At 38.6% G+C, this 22,019-nt stretch overlaps 1 protein-coding gene across 1 annotated transcript; it reads right to left on the bottom strand.

Annotated features, from left to right (window-relative positions):
- Window positions 1–6,146: 6,146 nt before the first annotated feature.
- On the bottom strand, window positions 6,147–7,913 carry foxl2a (forkhead box L2a). Its single transcript, XM_073040917.1, has one exon. The coding sequence runs from the start codon at window positions 7,598–7,600 to the stop codon at window positions 6,704–6,706; it is 897 nt and encodes a 298-aa protein (XP_072897018.1). The 5' UTR covers window positions 7,601–7,913; the 3' UTR covers window positions 6,147–6,703.
- Between the last annotated feature and the right edge of the window lie 14,106 nt (window positions 7,914–22,019).

The raw sequence follows: 22,019 nt of genomic DNA, 5'->3' as shown, positions 1-22,019 counted from the left end.
TATTTTTGAAAGTTAATAAAGTCTTAAGGCAATATTGGACTCCAAATGTTACTTAATAGTGCTTAATTTTAGTGCATATGTATATTATTTAATTAACTATTTTCTTAGCTGTATTCCTGAAGAACTGAATTCATTACTCAGCGATTGCAAGTAGAGATTTTATCATAACACCCAATAAAAGCTCTGAATAGCTATGAGTATTTTTTACTATATTTATGAACCAATATGGTAGGCAAAGCATATATCTTCATTCTATGGATAAAGTGAACACAAAGTAACAAACAGCAATCACTGTGATACCTGCCGTGGGGGACTAATTAAAGGTAGCCCATCTTTCATCATCACTTTTTTTGGGGGCGGCGTGATCTCTCAGAGCTTTCTAAAGTTTACCCGCTGCGGGTTATTAATTATTGTTGCAATTTGCTGATTAGACTAAAACCTTTGGGGAGATGGCTCTTTGGGGGCGGGGAATCCAGACCAAGTTTCTGCAAATTACCGTCTCAGGAAAAGGATGTGAGCAAGTAAAGATTCTTAAATTGTCATGTGCCAAAACATTCACAATTCACCGCGAACGAAAATCACCTGCATTGTAATGATGGGGCATCATTTAAACGCCTTCAACGACAAAATATTTAAATGTATATTTATTCATATTGAGGAAAACGCAGTAGCAAATAATAATTTTGATTCACTTAGGGTACGGTGCTTCGGCTTTATATTTGCCTGCAGAAGAAATCGGCCCCGCTTCTGAAATATCATTAAGGACTGGATAATCTCCCCTCCCCCATCCCTCCGAACTCCTTTTCCTCACCACACTTTTTACCCGCGAGCAGTAGGTACAGTGGATGGACAATGATTGCACTACGCCCTTGTCCCCAGTCAACAGCTGTCCACAAATACTGTGGAGGGTTTCATTTAAAATAAGGCAAATCAAAACGGAGTGTAATAAATTTCGATTCTTGTTTATGAAAAATACCTCGAGTGGCAACAAAATTATCTTTGTCCAATCACTCAGTTTTCTATGTGAAAATGAAAATATTTGTGGCTGGATTTACGTTTTTACATATTGACGTCAGTAATACCTGTCAAAATGAGCACAGAGTTCATTGAGTTTTGTTCAGCGTTGTTCATCCCAATAGTGCAATGAAGCACAATGATCAGCCGATATTATATAGCGTATCTCAAACACACTCAACACTAATTTAAGAACGCCTGGCTTCCCGATATCCAATAACATGTGATTGTTTTCGTTTAATTTTACTGCACACGATACTTCAATAACTGGTCAGATTTTATATTTTCCTTGTCAGATATATTTGCTTTAACTCACCCCTCCGCATTTTTTGCAGTAAACTTTGCGTCTGGTCATTGCTGCCCCGTCGTCCAAGATTTATTCTGTGAACGGAACAGCCGAAATAATGAAGGAAGATCAATATTATTTTTGATCCAATCTGACGAGGGAACGTTGAAATATAACGCCAGCAAGCAATCTTTGTATGCAGTAGTTCTCACCTGGGCCGAGTACAGGGAATAATTCTGACAACTGCCTTTTAATGAAAATATTTATTATGACATGATGGCGCCGGAAGCAATGCCATGACTTCTGTAAGCAGAGTTTACAAATAAACTAAAAACAATCGTGCGACTGCCTGATAGTAAACATTCTGGAATTGACTTGCCTGTCAAACGGAAGGATGGGGCAAGGAAGGATGAAAGAACGGAGGACAAAGTGAGAGACATAAAACTAAGTAAGTTGATCGATTCTGCTGCAATACCAGCTAAAAGGCTTTTTTAAAAATCGGCACAAACCACATTTTCTTTATTAAAAAAGCCTGGTTCGCTTATCGCTATTTCTCTGTTTCAATAGAGACTAGAGCCCCTATTAACTAATAAAAACAAACCGCCTGGTTTAAGAGGATTTGAAAGGTTGGACCAATTAGCGGCTGTAATTTGCGCTGAGTCGCCCGTTTGTTTAGGTGAACGTGCAAAAGTTAGCCACCTGAAAGAAGAACGTCATGCTGGCACTGAGACAAATACAAACCAGCTGCCAACAGACTTCTCAATTCTTAACACAAAAGACCCCAATGTAGCAATGGGGCATAATTAAATCAGGGCATGTACAGTTCTCAACTGTTTGACTAGAAGAGTTTAAAAGACGTTGCAGTGCACAGGTGTTAAGATCGAGAGTTTCACTTTCGTTCCCCCGGTAAAGTGCTGCACTGACTGACTGCGCAGGTTTATTTTCAAACCCGGATTCGAACAATGAGCAGACAGATGGTGCATCGGTCAAAAATTGCGGTTTCAATCTCACCGTCGCCGGCTCTCAGGACAGGGAATTCGGCATTCTTAGCTACCGTCGGACACTTACAAATGTTTCTTTAAATATATATTATTTATCAGACTCTTTGCCCTCTCAGTACGATCTTTCCGCCTTTTATAGTTCATTACACATGTTTCACTAGACAAATGAACACCTTTCTGTCCACCTCGACATTAGTTTTCTTTGAAATTAAACACGCGATTTTAATCAGACCATTGACTAAATGATTCCTCTGTGAAGTTAAAAGTTGCAAAAATGAAAACCCAAAACATGAGATTCTGCAGATGCTGGAAATCCAAAGCAACACACACACACACACAAAGTGTTGGAGGAGCTCAGCAGGTCAGGCGGCATCTATGGAAAGGAATAAAGGGGTCGGCACTTCGGGTCGAGCCCCTTCAACAGAACTGGAAAGGAAGAGGGAAGATGCCAGAATAAGAGATGGGGGAGGTGAAGGAGTAAAAGCTGGAAAGCGATAGGTGAAGCCAGGTGAGTGAATATAAAAAAAAAACGCCTTCTTATTCTGGCATTTTCCCCTTTCCTTTCCAGTCCCGATAGAGAGTCGCGGCCCGAAACATCGACTGTTTATTCATTTCCATAGACGTTGTCTAACCTGCTGAGTTCCTCCAGCATTTTCTGTGAAAATAAAAACCCATTTTTTCAAGAACCCGGCCATGAATCAGTGGATCGTTATTATCTTACCCATATTATTAACCAATTATATAGTCGTCCTTGAGTTGCTTAGATACCTGCAAGGAACGCAGTCGTTGAGCGCTGATAAACACAGCAACAGATGATAAATGGCTTTTAAGCTAAATTCAAAGGAGACGGATGTTGAATTCTATTAGAGAACAGTATGTTTAAGATGTACCATATGCCGAATTAGTAATGTAAAAATCTTTTTTGATGCAATGTGAACAACCAGCTAGTCGAAACGCCTAATTACCAAGAGATAAAAGCCATTCATTTACAATATTATATAGAATTTGATTTGTATTAATCCATTGCTGATATAACGCTCAGCACATTTTGACAGCTCTGTTCTCTTTACGCTTAGGATCTAACTCTAAAAATTGTACGACGCGCACCGATTGCACGATAAACTGAAAAAAAATCTAAGTTTTAAATATGAACGAGAAAAATCTTGTAGCCAAGTGCAATAAGAGGGCAATGCGTCGCCGCAATATATTTACACAATCTATAATGATAGGTATATTGGAAGAAAACTGCTAAGTAGAAGATGCGATCCGTTTGATAAGTATATATGTAGCCTATCGAAGTCAAATACGTTTGTTGGACAAAAATACTCAGCAGTCATCAAAGCTCAGAATACAATAACGTTAAAAATTTTCGCAATGATCTCAGCACAACTTTGAGTCAAGTGCTACCACTCCATTAACCGTCATTTTCTCTCCGTAGTGAAAATACGCTAATCGACATTGAATGGATATTTGGAATAGTGTGACGAAATTGTTTTGGGTCTGATGTTCTCAAACAACCTAATGCTGTCTACCTTGAAGATAGCTATTGTTTATAGAGTAACACGCAAGCTACTAAACGCATTTTCCCTATCAAGTTGCATTAATAACGGGTGAAAAGAAATTAAACCCGATAATTAACAACGAATTCCGTTTCTTTGGGAGATTTCAAGTGATTAGTCAGAAAATGAACTTGTTATGCTTGTTACGGCGGGGAAGTGAACACCAACGAGATCTCAAAAAAGGCAAACTTCTAAGCTGCCGAAAAGTTCTAGTTGCCTATGGGATAACATGAAATATTCACGACAACGTGAATATCAACGTGTATTCTCCCTAATCCCTTGGACGTACAGAAAATGGAAGATTCTCATCCATTGTTCTATCACTTCTACTCACATTTCACCTTCAATTTCCCATTTGGTTAAACTTTCAGTAAATTGAACCCCCAAGCTTAATCCCCAATTTTTTTTAGAAAAAGGCATCCGACGCTCTAAGTAACAAAAAGATTATTTGCAATTAAAAATTTTATATACTGATATGTTACAGTTTGACTTCATCTTCCCTAAACACATTTACTGAAAAATAATATAATGGACTACATAAACAATAATTGACAATGTAGATTCAAATCAAACCACAGAACCTCAAATCATTACAGCTCAAAGTGTAATTTCAAATGCTCTTTTTCCATGGCAGAACTCTCTTTTTAACTACCCACGTAGGAATGCAGATTTTTCCTTAAATGAAATGCATTTCTTCTCTATCTCAATGCTAACACTGCGGCCAGCTATATAGGTACATATCCATTTTACAGAACTGTACAATTTGCTTAAAGAAACCTATACGGAATAGACAAATCAATATGTCGAAAAACATATAGCAGGTTGTGGGATTTTAGCTGATACTTAATAATTTCTATATTCTGATTATGTATTACTATGTATAATATATTTTCTAAGTTTTGGAGAAGGGGATCTTTTTTCCATAAATAGCTATACAATAGAGAATAATCTTTCAGCCACCGAGTACACGTTCACCGTCATGAATATCATAACGAGGCCTAGGAAAGATATCGCTAAATACTTCGACTTTGCTTGGGGAAAGTTTGAGCTCGATTTATTGATCTGTCCAAAATCATGTTTGACGTCAAACTATAAACTGGTATCTTGCTCTATTGTCATGCAAAATTAGTCAACACGGAGCAATCAGGAAGACTGCATGGCGTGCTAAAGGATTAATTTCGAGCACAATTAATTCTGAACTTGAGGACATCCTGTGCATCTGAGGAAGGTATCTGTCTACACTAGCGGCAGATAAAGCACAAAGGGAACAAGGCGGCTGGCGGATGACTGATACTTGTAGGTGTAGACACCCATGAAACAGCCGAGATCAAAATGGTAAAGTCCTCCAAGTATTTTTTTTGGGGGGGGGTCAACAACCATTTGCAACACAATTTATGGTGTGTTTAACAATCGATTCGAAGTCTGGAAACAACAAAGAAATGTTGAATACTGCGCATCTTTGCTCCAAGGAAACCTCATTGGTTTTGATCAATAATATCAAAGAGATGTACTTTTTAAATCCTATTCGATTATACTTGAAGTCTGAATACAGTTCTTGATCAATTTAAAATTGGGCTCAATTGAAAGATTGCATGCATATATAACGAGTCCATCTAATTTATAAAATCAAAAAAATACAAATGGAGTATTATGTTCATTTATTTAATTAAGGCAAATCCAAAATAATTGTTGGAAACAGCTATCCCTTGATTGCTGCTCTCTTCTGGAGGAGAACATGTTCGAAAGCAGTATCAGTAAAGCAACGACTCACGGCAGCTATCCTTGCAAAGTACGTCCTAACCCTTCTAAAATATTTTTAAAAACTTGGTCTTAGTCTTATTTAAAATCCTCTTCCTTCAAGTTAGGGAGAGAAGTAATTTAGATGACTTTTTGGATTAGGCGCCTTAATGCACACAAGGCCTTGTTTAACACAATCAAAAGTTATAACAACAGCACGTAAATACGGGTTTGATATTAACTGAACTAGTTTGACTTGAATGTAAAAACTAACAGAATTATAGAATTAGAATGTAATTGCAAACATAACAATCCTCGGCGTTAACTTACGTGAAATTACACAAGTAGCCTTAACATTTGATCTGAATTTGGGGTTTCAACTAACCTTTTCAATAATAGGCAAATAGTGAGAGGTAGTGGGGGGCGCGGGCGGTGGGGGCGGGTAATAAAATTAGAAGGAAACTACTATAAAGTAGCAAATCACAGTGGAAAAAATGTAAAATAAAGTGGAGAGGATTGCTGAAAAATCACAACATTTAAACAGCGACGGTGGAAAATAGGGGTTTATTAAAGGTTACAAATCTAGAGTACAAGTAGGAAAGTGCTATACATTTGAATTGGTCCCAAACTGCAGAGCGAGCGGAGCTACTAACGCAGATCAGTTACAAGAGCTTTAACATTCTTTTTTTTAAAGAAAACAAACACAGGCTTATAAACTTGCTTAAAACTGTGGCAATAGTTCTAAAGGGAACAATATTGGCAAGTTTAAAATTTGATTTCAATGGGCATCACATTAAAAATGACACAGATGACAAGAAAATTAAAGATTCATCATCAGGAAACATTATTACTCGACAATGTTTGGTCAGACACGCTTAAAAATGAACAAATCTACAAATGTTCTTATAGTAAGAGTTAAAGTACATAAAAGACAGTTCGTTTCCCAGATGGGTATCCCATTTTTTTCTCGTGCTTTAAAGATAAAAGTTCAAAACACTTACACTACCTGGTGGGGATCATCACTGTAAATATTTGGCACAACTTAAAGAGAAAAGGGTGGATTTGGGGCAAATCATTTATGTAATAATATCATGCCGCTGTTTGCCTTAAATGTCTATCCTTGGGTGTAATGCGTTGTGTTTGCTGTCGTGGTCCCAGTAAGAACAGTGCATCATGGAAAGATCAGCAGGCTGCCTGGCGCAGGGGAACTGCAGACCGGCCCCATTGCTGGAGGAAGGCGGGGGAGCCGGACTGAGTTGTTGGGGATGGGGGTGATGGTGGTGGCTCATGCCGTTATAGGAGTTCACCATGCTGGGCAGACCCATGCTCTGCACTCGCGAATAAGGGTTGTAGGACGTGTGCCCCGAAAGTCCCTTCACATTGACAGAGCCGACGTTGCCACTGGCCATTTGGCAGGAGGCATAAGACATTGGCGCAGGCGGCTGCCCAAGAGGCCATGAATTGTTCATGAAAGTCGATTGCAAGTACTTGGGAGGGCCGATGTAGCCATAGCTGTCACCTGCGAATAAAGCCGACTTGCTGTGTTGGAAGTGGGTAGGCGGGGGTCGAAACGGGCGCTTCATCCTCCTCCTTCTTCGATAGTTGCCCTTTTCAAACATATCTTCACAAGCCGGGTCCAGTGTCCAGTAATTTCCCTTTCTCTCCCCGCCACCTTCCCTGGGCACTTTGATGAAACACTCGTTGAGGCTGAGGTTGTGGCGGATGCTGTTTTGCCAGCCTTTCTTATTCTTCTCGTAGAATGGGAATTTGGTAATGATGTATTGATAGATGCCAGAAAGAGTGAGCCGTTTCTCCGGACTCTCTCGGATAGCCATAGCAATCAGGGCCACATAAGAATAGGGCGGTTTCTGAGTCGGATCGGGTTTTTCGGTAGCCTTGTCCGGGGATGACTCATTCTTGACTCGGTCTTTGGAACTACCGGTAGAAGTGTTGTCAGTCATTAGAACCATGGTATCGTCTTCAGGGTGCTGGTAGGCTGCCATCGTGAAATCAAAGTTTCTCTCTTTTCTATTCTTTTCGCAGCCACACCGCAGGTTTCTTTAACAACGGCAACACCAGAGTCTAGAATTGCAGTGCAAATTCCTTGTGGGGTTGAGTACTCGAGTCTGTTCTCCGTCCAAAGCCTTGTTCAAGTTCGTAGGCAGTTTGTTTTTTGCATTGCAAACGTAATACATTCGAATACGTTACTGTGATTGCACAGCCCAAGCTGTGGGTTTCTATCGCTTTAAGCCGTGCCCTTTTCGTCCCCTTGTCCAGAGAAAAAATGCGTCGTCCTATTCGTGAATCTCTCAGCCTATGCTCTCCCCTCATTAGTGAAACTGATCACATTTCCGCTTGCGTCATTCCCTCCCCCATCAAGACCGCACTTGCTCACATGGGTTTAATATGAAGGCATTACGCCTTTAAATATTTAATTGTAGAATATTTAAATTCTTAAGAAAAACAACCTTCTATGATATTTATTTTAGTTTTTGAACTACTGTCACAGTTCCATACTTCGGCGTGGTACGAAATGGGGAGGGGACTCAACTCACTGCTCCAAATCTGTGTGGGTTTCAGGATTCAGATGAAAATGGCCATGTCTCTCCGAGTACACGAGAATGGCAAAAATATCAATAAAACGATGAAGTATAAAAGACTGCACAACGAGACAGAAAGCTAGGGCATTACACGAGTATGTGTAAAACATGCACAAATTTGCCCCAGACCCCTCGTTTGTATAACTCTGTGTTGTGTGTCGGATGCCACTGCAGTTAAAACAAATTAAATGAAAACTCAGCGTTCAGTTGAATATTTCCATTGCCGTTTATTTTAGTCGGTCCTGCTAAATACACGGAAGCGATCCGTGAACAGAACTTGCAAATCCAGTTTGCGTTGATTTCAATCAGTTGATTTGCCGCTCCGAAGATGACCTGAAAGTTATTTCCTGGCAAATCGGCTCGATCCACTCACTCCCTGGTTAAATAGCTGATTATAAGGATTAATTCTCTGTGACCATGGGATCCATCTTCTGCACCTACCGCCACGCGTTTACGACGTTCCGCGTTCACCACTACCCCCACACCTCTCCACTCTTTGGAGTACAGGGATTATGTTTTGCTGGGAAATTGGTGGATGGGGGTTGAGTCCGCACTGCCGACCACCCATATCGGCCTGTGTATGAGGTATTTCCGCGCCTCCGCCGGGTGCAGGTGTACCAGCATTGTTGTGTGTGTCATCACCTCGTTCAGATTCCCCAGAGAAGTTTCCGCAGTTTCGGCTCCGAAATGGTGGACATTTTTTTGTCCTCTAACAGCCCCCACCCTGCTATCACCTCAAGACCCCTCCCAACATTTTCCCCACATCTCTTTTAAAGGAAGCGACCCTGGATTGGGAAAATCTGCTGTTCGAGGTATTTATCTCTTTTTGCACTCGCGAGCTGTGGCTCGGAAGTGCCGGGAGCGCGGCGGCTGCTTCGGGGAAACACAGACGAGATCTCCCAGTGAATCACATCTTATTTGTGATACTTCGCAGCACAAAGTTTGTTCCCATCCACATAGCTCTGCTAATGGCAGGATGGAGAAGGGGTTAAATGCGCGGGTGGGGGTGGGGGTGGAGGAGCAAGTGGGGCAGACTCTGTGGAACTTTCCGTTGAATTTTATGACAACTCGGTGTTAAGAACTTTCTCTTGTTTAAAGTTTGTGGCACTGAATCGTTTAACCCCACAATAAATCATTGTGCTCTAACATGTAGAAACCGGTATAAGTCGTAACCTCTTTGAATAACGGGTAATCGCTGCGCACAATGAGATATTTCTGGGCACGTTGATGTACAGGTACAGAACAGTAAAACAAACAGATTCCATGGTTTCAGTGAATCTTGCCGAGCTACGAAAAGGCGTTCAGAGCATCGGGGAAGTTAAAAAGAATTTCCGTGTTGTGATTGGCAAGTTCACTTTTAAGTGCTGGTTGAGAAGACGAGAGAAATATTCGCTACCAGCAATGGGCTGGTCTAAAAGCACGGTTGTTTGGATGTTGTTCACCGACAGAATTATATGCAAACTGAAATGGTTTTCTTCCATGTTGTTAACTCGAGCAACATCCTTTATTCCGGAATAATCCTGTCTTCACACCTTGTAAGAATAAAGGCGCTGCTAATACACACTCATAGCATCAGCACACGCAAAATGCCGAAGGAACTCAGCAAGCGAGGCAGCATCTATGGAAGGGAAAATAAACAGTCGGCGAAGAGTCACGGCCCTCCATAGATGCTGCCTGACTTGCTAAGTTCATCCGGTATTTTATGTGAATTACTCAAGATTTCCAGCATCTGCAGAATATCTTGTGGTTATTAATGTCTATTAAATGCATTTGGTGGTGGTGGGGATATGATAGGTACGGTACTCCATTATAACGAAGTGAATAACGCATAGGATAACAGTCTTAAGATAAATAATTCAATTATGTATAAGAGCTTAACTCCACCCAGTTGTCAGGCACGGCGACTGCAGGATTCTGGCCCTATGAAAAGTGACTCGGTTAGTGACTCTCTACAGTTAAGAGAAGATAGTTTACTCTCTAATTCCTGCACCGCAACCTTACAGAGTCACAGTGACACCCAGCCTTATTTCCTCGCATGCCTCTGACCATTAGGAAGAAGAGCTCACACTGGCAGCATCTGCTCACACAGAAGTTTAATTTTGCAATCCTTTTGCCGGAAAGACAAGAAAAGTATGAATAGACAAAATGCTTCCGTTAGTACTCTGAAGGGTGCATTTGAAAAGACGAGATGGTCGGGCCCCATTGAGTATTGGCACTATGCCATTGTGACTTAAATTCTCTTAAGGCTTTTGAAGGGATTCCAGAAATCCATCTCATCTAACATATTGCACAACTTGGCGTGAAATATAGATTGCCATTAATCATCTGCGTTCTCCATACGCGTTCTTCCTATCTTTCTTATAGCAGTGCTGGCAAGAGCAACACTTTCTTCCCATCCCGAACTTGCCTCGCAATAGTTAGTAGGGCGCTTCCTTAAACCGTGGCGGTCCGAATGGTGGGATGTGAGTTTCCAGCATTCTTGCAACTCAGTGCTGATCGGATGGAACATGTGCATGAATAAAATGAAGAGAAAGGGTTCAGTTCCAAACAGGGCATAGATCAAAGCTGTGGTCATATTTAACACGCGTGAAAGTATCCTTTCTTACTAGAGATGAGCTATTTAGGATTCCTAATTTATTTTATATGTCATTGGAGATCCATTGTTGGTTGACTATTCCGGAATAGCAACCTTACTTTCTGGATGGGAATTCTGCTCACACTGTTCCTTCAAATAAACTACACTCACGGCAGAATAATACGGACGCAACATCACTGGTGTAAAACCACGAACATTGCATATTATGTAAAAAAGAAACACCTGACGAAATACTGATGCATTGAACAAACTGACCAGTTTATACAACGTAGTCACTTGGCAGCTAATCGTTTCATCAAATCAATTTAACATTGTAGTTTATGCGAAACATCAATTGTAATAAACTGAATTAATGCTGTGAGAGAATCAGTTTACTGGAACAAAGTTAAAAGGAAATAATATGTGGGCGGGGATAACATTCTTAAAGACAGCATTTCATTAATGTGGATGCTGGTTTATGTTTCAGAAGGGCGCCGTGCTTCAAACGACTGCTTGAGCATGATTATAAATAGAAAATGTCAAAATAACAGTAAAAAAAAGTACCAACAAGTCAATCTTTTCAGTAAATAGCATAAACTTCTTCTGAAGTTTAACTGAATATGAATTGGTCATATTATTTGCGGACGGAGAAATTAAGTCTGAGAGTACAATTCATTTTGGACAATTCTGAATGTCAATATAAATAAATGAAAGAACGGGATTTGTCTTTTCATTGTGTTATTCTTATTATAAAGATATCTAAGTGTTTCCACTCCATGGAATGATTTCCAGTGCTACATCAATATTCCAGATGAAGTTATTTAATTTTCCATTAAGTTCCATGCTGCCCATTTCAGAGGGAGGGGGTGGGGTCATGTTTATCAAGTTCCACCAGAGAGCTGATCTAACCATAGGGTGAAAACACTTACTGAAACATATAATATGCTAATGATGATACACGGTAACAATTTCCCAGGTATCAACGGACCACCGTCTATATGTTCAGTGAATCAATAATTCCTTTAATATTTCGAGTTGAAAATTGCGTGGTTTATATATATAATACAGAGCAAATACTTACGTTAAAATAACATATCTTAAAGCATATAGACAGCTTCATTAAAAATTGAACCGGATTGTGTACAATTATAATGGTGTGTCATTGAAACATAAGTTGCGTAAAAGGGAAAGTCACAAACTATCACAATAAATTAAATTAAAAGGACAAGTTAAAATAACTTCATGACTAAAAATCAATACTAAAAAGACGGTAGAAGAGGTTTTATAAGGATACATTTCCATTCACGAATAACACAACCAATCAGAATAAAATGGAAAAACAAAAGATAAATAACCAAATTCTCCCAATGCAAAAGAATAATCAGTTGGGACTGATGTAGCAATTTAATACTCGGGAAGATAATTAATAAACCAGGCACTCGGCTGCCCCGCCCTATCATCTCAAGGTGGCGAGTGACTCGGTGTAATTTCATTTTTACTTTGGAATCTCAGTCTTGCTAACCATAATGGCATTTTTCCACCTTTAATGCAATCAATAGCTCACCTGCATCGTCTTTTGCTTTTATGAAGGTTGGCTCCGTGATTCAGATTAAATCTCTGTTGCTTCGGAATTGGATTACAGCGATAAGGAAATCCGAATGATGAAAGTAATGGAATGGGCGTGGATTTTTTTTTTAAATTGAATGTTTGTGCTTTTGAACTTGCTAGTTACACTTACAAATAACCCAGCAAGAGAAGGAAGTATTTGACATTGCTTTGGGATGGTATCAGTAAGTACATATGGCGATTTAAAAACATTTAAATATTATTTTCGTTATGAACAGCACAACGTTATGTACAAACAATCCACCAATTAAGAGAGAAAGCAATCTAAGTTGAAATTCAAAAGATAGATTTATCTGGAGAACGGGTTCCATGCAAGTAATGTACTGACTTCGTTTGCAGTGGTTTGATACGGCAAAGCTTTGATTCTTACTGCAGAGTGAAGTAAATGTTAATTCGTGTTTTACATCCGAATACAACTAGATTTAGATTAGTTAGTTATTGACTTTCTGGTATACAGTCTTCTTTTCCCAATTCCTGACTTCAGGTTGACTGAGGCAGTAAGGGGCTGCGAGAGAGATCGAGAAAGGGGGCGGAGCAAAGAGAGGGAAAGTGAAGTAGAAAATCGGGGAAGGATACTACGTTGTGAATAACTAAGACGTTAAGATAGAGTTGGTGGTTTAATATTATGTTGCCTCCGTGGATGCGAATTATACGTTTATTAAGTGGTAACATTCACTGAATGGACGGTTAGCTCTTTCGAACTAAACTACAAGCAATAGAATTGCTCCACTAAATATTTCTGTTGATTGATCATTGGACCTCTTGTCTATTAGGGTCATAGAGTTGGCCTGAATAGTCACTGTTCTAAATCTAGCTCAAAGAACATATGCACATTTTGGGGGTTTGGAGTAATAAAATAGTGTGCCCTTAAACTGTTTAGCTGGATTCCATTCTGTGACCTGAGCCTGCCGACTGCTTTAACTGCCCGTTGTGAATAGTAGATTGCAGATCTACTGTCGATTATATTTTGAAATTAATGTTCCTTTTCTTTATACAATGCGATGGAATGCCCAGCCAAAGGTATAACACGCAGCAACGCTGCATTTTACTCACTGACAAAATTGTTGAGGGGAATTTACAAATTCGAATGTGTCAATAGTTATACATTCGAATGCTTATAACAGCAAAAATCTCATCTTTTTAAGAGAGTTTTTTGGTGCACTCATTCCATCAATATACTTTTAGGATACATAAATTACGGAAACACACATTTTGTGTCTAGATTTGCAATATATGGAACATATTATCCAAATTCAACAAGTGACCTTTCCTGCTATATTCACCTCATAATTTGCAATTGATTTTAATAGTTATAAGTAGCGAACAGCAAGTCACACTACTATATTAGGTACAACATTTGCAATTATCCAGAAAGAATATCAACTGTGATTGTAAGTGGGTACAAATTTCAATCCGAATCTCATACAGTAAAATACAACCCATCGTAGAAATTACCTGTACGACTCATACACTATTGTGGTAAGAATTATAATGGAAACTTTACACAAATGTCCTGATTGAGCTTCTATTATAACCATATAACAATTACAGCACGGAAACAGGCCATCTCGGCCCTTCTAGATCGTGCCGTGCAAGTATCTTCCTGCTTATTATCTACTCTACGTCTGCAATACAAGAATAACATAGGCATTTCACGTAACATTTATCGAGATACAACAAAGTCCATGTCATCAATATATGATGTAACTATTTCCCTAAATAAAAATAAGCATCTTCTTTGAAAGTTGTCGTTTAAAATATATACACAGACACATACATAAATAGTCTAACGCATTTGCAAATGAAATATTATAACTGATATATGCGATGTCCATTACATAGAGATTAAAACGTATAAAACTTTTGTCTTGAATAACATTATAAGGAAATGATATACCGATAAAAATACATGGAAATCCCGAACTTTAGCTGGACCCTTCTAGGCCATCTGGATTGGGCAATGATTAATGCCGCGTCATATACACTGCGTGTTCAATCTAGCATTTGTAAAATTAATCTAATATTAAAAAAAGAAGCACGACCCACTCGAGAATATTTTAAGTACTGCTTATGCTGCGTTTGAAACGATTTAAAAATATTTTTCTTTATAATTCTTCTCTCTGAAAAACATTATATTGCAGGGCAAGTTTAGAGTACATAGGCTTCCGCAAATACCATGCATTACAAGACGAAATTCCTATACTGGGGAAGAAGGTTGTAACAGGATGATTTCTGAAGAAAACAATTGTCTAGTTTCTTATTAGATTGTGACTCAGGTGAACTTGTTGTATCACAATATACTCACAAAGAAACTCTTACATAACATCTGCACTATTAGCCTTTCATATATTGAAGCAAAATTTTGTAACAGGTCTTGAAATAATGCCAAATACTTAGACAAATCTTAATATTTAATATGCATTGGATTAAATAAACAGAATTAAATCCGAGTTTATTTATTTGTCATCTAATCTCAGTCATCCTGCTTCGACATAGATCACATACATATTTAAACTGAGTTTACATGGTCGATAAACTGACGATTTTACGATTATATGTATGTAGTGTTTTTCGTTACATTACACGTGTTCGTGACCAAAGCAATGCTCTTTAGTCTCAAGTTTATCCTAGGCATTAGTTTGAGGGATTACACAGAAAGTAACTCTAGTCTCATTTGCGAAACGCTGTTGTTACATCACAAACTAGTTTTAACACGTTGCCAATAATGCTTCAAATACAAACATTTAGTTTATACCCATGAAACTTAGGTAATAAGTTCTATAATGAAATTCAAGAGGACTAAAATACAGATGTAACGCTGAGGCTTTATAAGGCATTGGCCTGACCACATTTGGAGTATTGTGAGCAGTTCTGGGCCCCATATCTAGGAAAGGGTGTTCTGACATTGGAGAGGTTCCAGAGGAGGATTACTAGAATGATCCCGGAATGAAAGGTTAATGTATGAGGAGCGTTTGATGGCTCTGGGCCTGTACTCGCTGGAGTTTCGTGTGTGTGTGTGTGTGTGTGTGTGTGTGTGTGTGTGTGTGTGTGTGTGTGTGTGTGTGTGTGTGTGTGTGTGTGTGTGTGTGTGTGTGTGTGTGTGTGTGTGTGTGTGTGTGTGTGAGGGGGGTGGGGCGGGGAGGAGGAAGAGCTAGATTCTGTGGACTTGGAAAGGATCTTACGAATTGTGGGAGAGTCTACGAATAGATATCTTGGGATATCTCCTTGGAACGGAGATGAGGAGGGATTTCTTTGCCAGATGGCGGCGAATCTGTCGAATTCATTGACACAGACGATTGTGGAAGCCAAGTTATTGGGCATATTTAAGGAGGAATAGATATGTTCTGATTAATAAGAGCGTCAAAGTTACGGAGAGAGGGCATGAGAATGGGGTTGAGAGAGAAAATAAAGCAGCCAAGATCAAATGGCGGAGCAAACTAGGTGGACCGAATGGCCTAATTTGCTCCTATGTCTTATGTTCTCATGGTCAGAAATAGTAAATATCGGATCTGGGTGGGGGGGGGGGGGGGTGGGAGGGGCGGAATAAAGAGTTACCAAAACTGCACTTGTAGAGAATGAGACTCAAAATGTTACAACATTATATCCTGAATCATTCTGCATATCTCAGTATTTATTACTTTCAGTCCCTGACCTTTAGTGTTTGTGTTAAGTACTTTTAATGATTATGCTGTTAACAACCAATGCAGGTCATTGGATCATTTTACACTTCTTTGCCACTTCTCCCAAGTTCATCCTTATAACGGGAACGACTTAGATCAAACAAAATTATATTAGTCTCAAAAATACCGTAAGGATCGGATTCTGACCTTTGTCCAAACATGATAAAACTATTAGCCACTTCGTTTCATTCAACATATGTTAAAATCACTAAGAATTTTTAAGTAGATGGTGTAATTTCAAAATTCATTAGCATACTCCCAGGAAGGGAGGGAACGATTTTAAGCCCAATATTCGTATGTTAATTATCTATTTTAATCTGCTTTTATGGACATTGGCTGAACATGTTATTTGAGAAGGAAACAAGCATGCCTTTAAGACAGAAGCACTACCCGGGTACTGTACAAAGAAATACTAGGTAAAATTCTATCTTAAAATCAAACTAGGCCATATGGCTCAGTGTAGTTTTCGTAGGACTTTGTCTGGCTAGATATAGATGAACGTCTGTTATCGTGGAGAATGAAAATGATTTAAAAAAAGCAAATGGAACATCTACAGATGATTTTCGTATCCATGTTGGTTGATTCAATTATGTGCGTTAAGTTATTGCTAACGTGCAAGCATCTATTTGCAAATTGTAGCCACGTGACTGGATAGGTAATTAAGAATCACAGTTGGCATCGTGGAAAAGACTTGGTTAGAAATCTTTCTGACTGGCTTCCTTTCCATTATATCTCATTTCACTGTGCAGTTTTAAATTCATCTACAAAAATGGGCATTGCATGTAGGATCATCAACTTGTCACCCATTTGGAATCACCCTGCAACTGGTGGCTGTTTCAGATCAGAGGCAAATGACTTTTCGATGGTTTGGAGTCACATATATCATACCGGGCTGAAGACCACAAATCTTTTCAGAAAGGACGTATGCGTATTATAACTCAATTGTCCAAAATTAATCAATGAACTAAAATTGGAAGTTTAATACCTTTTATCTGGATAATCAGTACTTTTTTTTCTAGGTCAAACAATCGACCATAACATCAACCATAGGTAACTGATCAGAAAAATGAACACGAACAGTTTTACTCGGATCTCCATATAATTTTAATTAGATTATTAGTATTATTATTATTACCATCTCTACCTTCAAAAAGCGGCATTAAGGAGAATCCCATAAACTTAAAATATACTGTTTCTGAATAAATATAACGTTACGTCGTTTGGCAATCAGACCGACATTTGTATTGGATAATATTTACCAGCCACTGAATAGTTATTATATAACCTTTCATTGTTTTATTATTATGGTATTTAAGACAATTATCTAAATTATTATCAATAATCCACTACATGGCCAGATGGCATAAAGGTGATATCGGACAGGTTTTAGTTTTTTATTTAATAGCAAAAGGCCAACAAAACAAAAACATGACGAAGCGGTAAATATGCCTAAGTTTTCTCTGACGCAATTTGACACTATAATACCCCATACTAAATATCTGGTATCCATGTAAACGTGCAATTTTATACAAATGCTAATTTTAACAGTATTATTGTCATCTATTTAGGCTACTACTTCCAGTCTCTCCTTTAACTAAGGCTTCGGTTCTCCTTGAGTTTCTGCATGGTATTTCTAGAAGTAATTTTTGCCGTTAGCGACATTGATGTTGTTTTATAATCCCTCTATAAATCAGCATATTAAAATATTCTGCGCAACACATCTTTCTGATTTAGACAAGGGGAGGTGAAACAAAGTTCAATTCAATTTCAGCACATCACATTGTGTAAGGCATCGGAGAGAAGATGGGGCAGAGGTTGGGACAGAATCCGATAGTTTCCTCACGCTCAAATACTGAAAAAGGGAGATTTGAACAACTTTATAGGCTTCTCTTAGATTGGGCATCACGCCCCTGTGAAGGCTTATTCTCATTAATTTTATGTTTTAATTAAGCCCATTGGAGTAATCCCAATTTATTGTGTAAACCGATAAATGAATGTCGATTAAGCAGAACAGCGGACCATTTATATCTGTTGTTCAACAACATATTAGTGATACTTTCAGTTGTCAATAACCGGAAATATGCCATTACCAAACTGAATAGTAAGATAGCTTGGTGCAATATTGTTCTGTGAACACCATTTCGTATATTTATTTATACGAGAACTCTTATGCAGTTTGTGCTACCGTCCAGTGAGGGAGAAAATAATCACATGATCTGAGGGATTTGGGCTGATCGATAAGTGGAGAACCAGCCTCTGTAAGTTACGAGCGCTGGGGAATCGAGTCCACAGGATACGGCTCTCCTCTTGATACCCCATTCACACGCACACGGTTCTCACGTGGAGCTCAGTATGTTAGAGCAGCAGCTTTAACAGACAGACTCGAAATATAATAACCGACCCATCAGAGGAACAAGAAAGGACAAGGAGAAACCTCAAATGAAATTTCGATTCCAACCCGTGGCTTTAGTTAAAACACCGTCTCATGAGCCCACATTCCTTATAGGTCAGAAGTGGTAACACTTCTGCCCACGGCGTTTGATTTCCACATGCTTCACAACAGCTTTCTATTTGATCACACGTTCAACACTTCCGTCTTATTTTAAACGACTTAGTTCAATACACGATCCGATAACAACATTTCCACTAGAGACAGCTTACAAATTCCAGCCATATGTTTTAATGCTGAAGGTGCAAATTCACCCTACCCCACACACCTTATCATATTCCTATAAAAGACTTTAAATTCAAACAAATACAACACTGCTTTGAACTCAATGTCTTATTTTTTTGTGGTTCTCAATACATTCTGAAGGTGCAGAAGGAACAAAGTCTCAGAAAGGGAGCCAAATCACAGCTATGTGTGTTGCAAACAGCTACAGTATAACGCTGATATTAGAAATGGGACAATGGGGTGCATAAGGTACCGAAGAGTTAAAACTATTTCACACCAGTTTTAAATTAGCAGAAACTGTTCTTCAATTGAAACAAAAGGAAGCAACATAGAGGGCATCTGTCTGAGATAGATGGGAGGGAGTCAGGCAAGTGTACAAGTTCATCTATAGGACAAAATCCAGCACTTTGAATACAAACCACAGACAGTATGTCATTTATGCAAACAATATGTCACTTATGTACTGGCACATTACATAACTATGAAACACATCAGCTACCCCCAGGCAGGAGGTATGGAAACAGGCATGCCTGCTAACAATAACTAAATACTGAACATAAAGCCTCAGGTAACATGAATCTGATCCAGGCCTCCATCCTCTCTGTTATACACACAGTTCCACTTTAAATTCTGTACAATCATCAGTGTCAACCATTTGGTTTTCAACGCATTTAAATATATTCAAAAATTATACTTGCAGCTGCTTCCTATTTATAATGATGAAGGATCTGAAAACACGGCAGAATTCCAGTTATTTTTAGTCGCAGAAGTACCATTACTCAGGTTGCTCATAAAAATGTTGAACATTTCCCCAAATGGTCAGCCTAGGGTTTAACCAAGAGAGAAATGAAAGTTTTCAGAAAAAAATCATAAAAGCTGTAAGGCAGATATTTAACTTGATTTTTTAGCCCAGGACTTTAAATCCCACAGTATCTAGGCCTTTCTTTAAACTGCACTCTTTACCAATGATGTTGTTGACTTTCAGAACTATCTGATGTAGAGAGAATCTGACTTAAGATCTTTTTGCCCTTCACAATGTGCCTCCTCCCAGGTGGTTCCTGCTTCTTTTAGAACACCCTCTGTTATCTGTTTCCATACAGTCTAAGGCCTATTGGCCTTTTCCGATTTCCAGCACAGATCCAAGAAGCATCACATTTTCTTTCTGCAGAAACTTACTTCCAAAGCAGTGTTTGTTCTCTTGATCCCTTATCTTCCTTTCTTCAGCTGATCAAAGTCTGAATTCTCAGCTGCTGTAAAAGTCTGGTTCAGATTGGCTTTGTTGTTGGGATTCATATCCCACATTAGATGCAGAGGAGTCAACATTTTGTTGAACTGAAACCATTTCCAGCTCTTACCTCACGATAAAATCAGTGTCCATGGCATAGATTCCAGTCCTTCACTGGTCACCTGACATGTTGAAATAAATTGTATGAAACCTGGTGGTTCTGTTTATCATATAGATTAACTTTAAAGCCCATATTCTGTCCATTGCTACCACTATTTGTTTGTACCTCCTCAATATTGTGCTTTTCTCCTCCTCCAGCTTTAACGCTACCAAGGACAGGGTCCATGTTTTTTTTTCCATCTTTTGGATTACTATATCTATTATTTTTAAATCTGTTTTTCATCTTCCACACTATTAATCATTAAGACAGATGGCCCTATACTGCAATTATATCTGTCCCAACTGACCAGCCTACTCTTCCATGCTGACCCTCAATTTTTCTTCATGTCCCTTCATATTTAATTTAAACGTGTTTTATCTTCAATTTCCCCCGCAGCCTTGCTTCACGTACATTCTACAACCTACTCCGTTCTATAGTTCTCCCACATCCTTCAATGTAACTACTTTGTACTCTTATGCTCTCCATACCCCTTCCTCCCCCTTTTATTGTATTATTATGTTAACGATTCTCATTTTCTTGCACTATTTTTGCAAACTCTTTCACCAAACATCTTCATTTCAAATTTCTTTTGATGTGGCTTTCAGTTAATTTATACGATTCTGCAGTTTTGTAATTTTATTTCCTTATGTAATTTGCCTATGCAACTATGTGGGGTGATTGATATGTTCGTGGCTTAAGGTAGAAGGAGTCAATTTTAGAAAACCTAGCAAATTTATTTTTCAACATAGTCCCCTCCTACATTTACTCACTTAGTTCAGCGGTCGTGGAGCATACCGATCTTGGACCTCCTGAAAAAAGTGTCCGCAGATGGGTTATTGTTTAGTTTGTGGCCTAAGGTAGAAGGAGATGAGTTATACAGCTCTCGTTACATGCACATGCAGGTCAACTCTTTGAGAGATTATGCAGAAAATTTGAAGTTAATAACTCATCTCCTTCTACCATAGGCCACAAACTTATCAATCACCTCTGCTGGGGACACTTTTCTGGAGGTCCAAGATACGTATGGACCTCTGGACTAAGTATGCAAATGTAGGAGGGGACTACGTTGAAAAATAAATGTGCAATTTGACTCCTTCTACCTTAGGCCACAGACTTATCAATCACCCCTCGTTGTTCTTTTCACTTTAAAATATACTACATAAACACAGATTATTGTTGCCATCTTTGTTTGATTAATGACTGCATATCTAAACAAGTTTCAGGCAGTTTTCCAAAAGATACCTGTTGTTTTCATTGGATCGGACTATAGCTGGTTGCTAATAATTCTAGTTATTGGGTAGCTCATGGACTTCGTAACCCTTGTGTCATTGTGGCTGCTTTTTTAATTTGGATTGCTTTGATTTCAGATTCAGAGATGCTATACCCAAAACTAAACATTATTTTATGATTTTTTGAACAAATCTTGCCAGTGATTTACTGATTTATTTACCCTTATCAATGTGGGGCTCTTACATTTCTTCAGTTTTAGTAGATTCACCATTGGTGTTGTCTGTATCTAAGTTTTGTGATCTGCCTTAAACCCTTCATGCTTTGCATTTCTCTCTTCTGTTTAAGGCACTTCTTAAAATTTACTTATGTGACTTTTTAAAATTTAATTTAATCATCTTGTTGTTAAATATTCTTTGATAACTTTATTGCAAAATTCTTTGAAACACTTCTGGCTGGTAAATATCCTATGTTGATGTAAATTACTAATGTTGTTCTTGTAATTAATTAATTTCTAAAGTTACAAAAAAATTTCAAAAATTAATGTTATGCATTCTACATCATATCTTGAGGTAGATTTAATGCCTAGTCCATACCTTTTTCAAATGATGCACAGTACATTGTTTATTAACCCACTATTTTTATATTTATTCTG

Source organism: Hemitrygon akajei, chromosome 3 (genome assembly GCF_048418815.1).
Source record: "Hemitrygon akajei chromosome 3, sHemAka1.3, whole genome shotgun sequence".
NCBI classification, from domain to species: domain Eukaryota; kingdom Metazoa; phylum Chordata; class Chondrichthyes; order Myliobatiformes; family Dasyatidae; genus Hemitrygon; species Hemitrygon akajei.
This window is presented reverse-complemented; position numbering and strand designations above follow the sequence as displayed.

Coding starts and splice junctions, on each gene's coding strand:
- foxl2a (XM_073040917.1), bottom strand. CDS start 7,600: ATGGCAGCCTACCAGCACCCTGAAGACGATACCATGGTTCTAATGACT.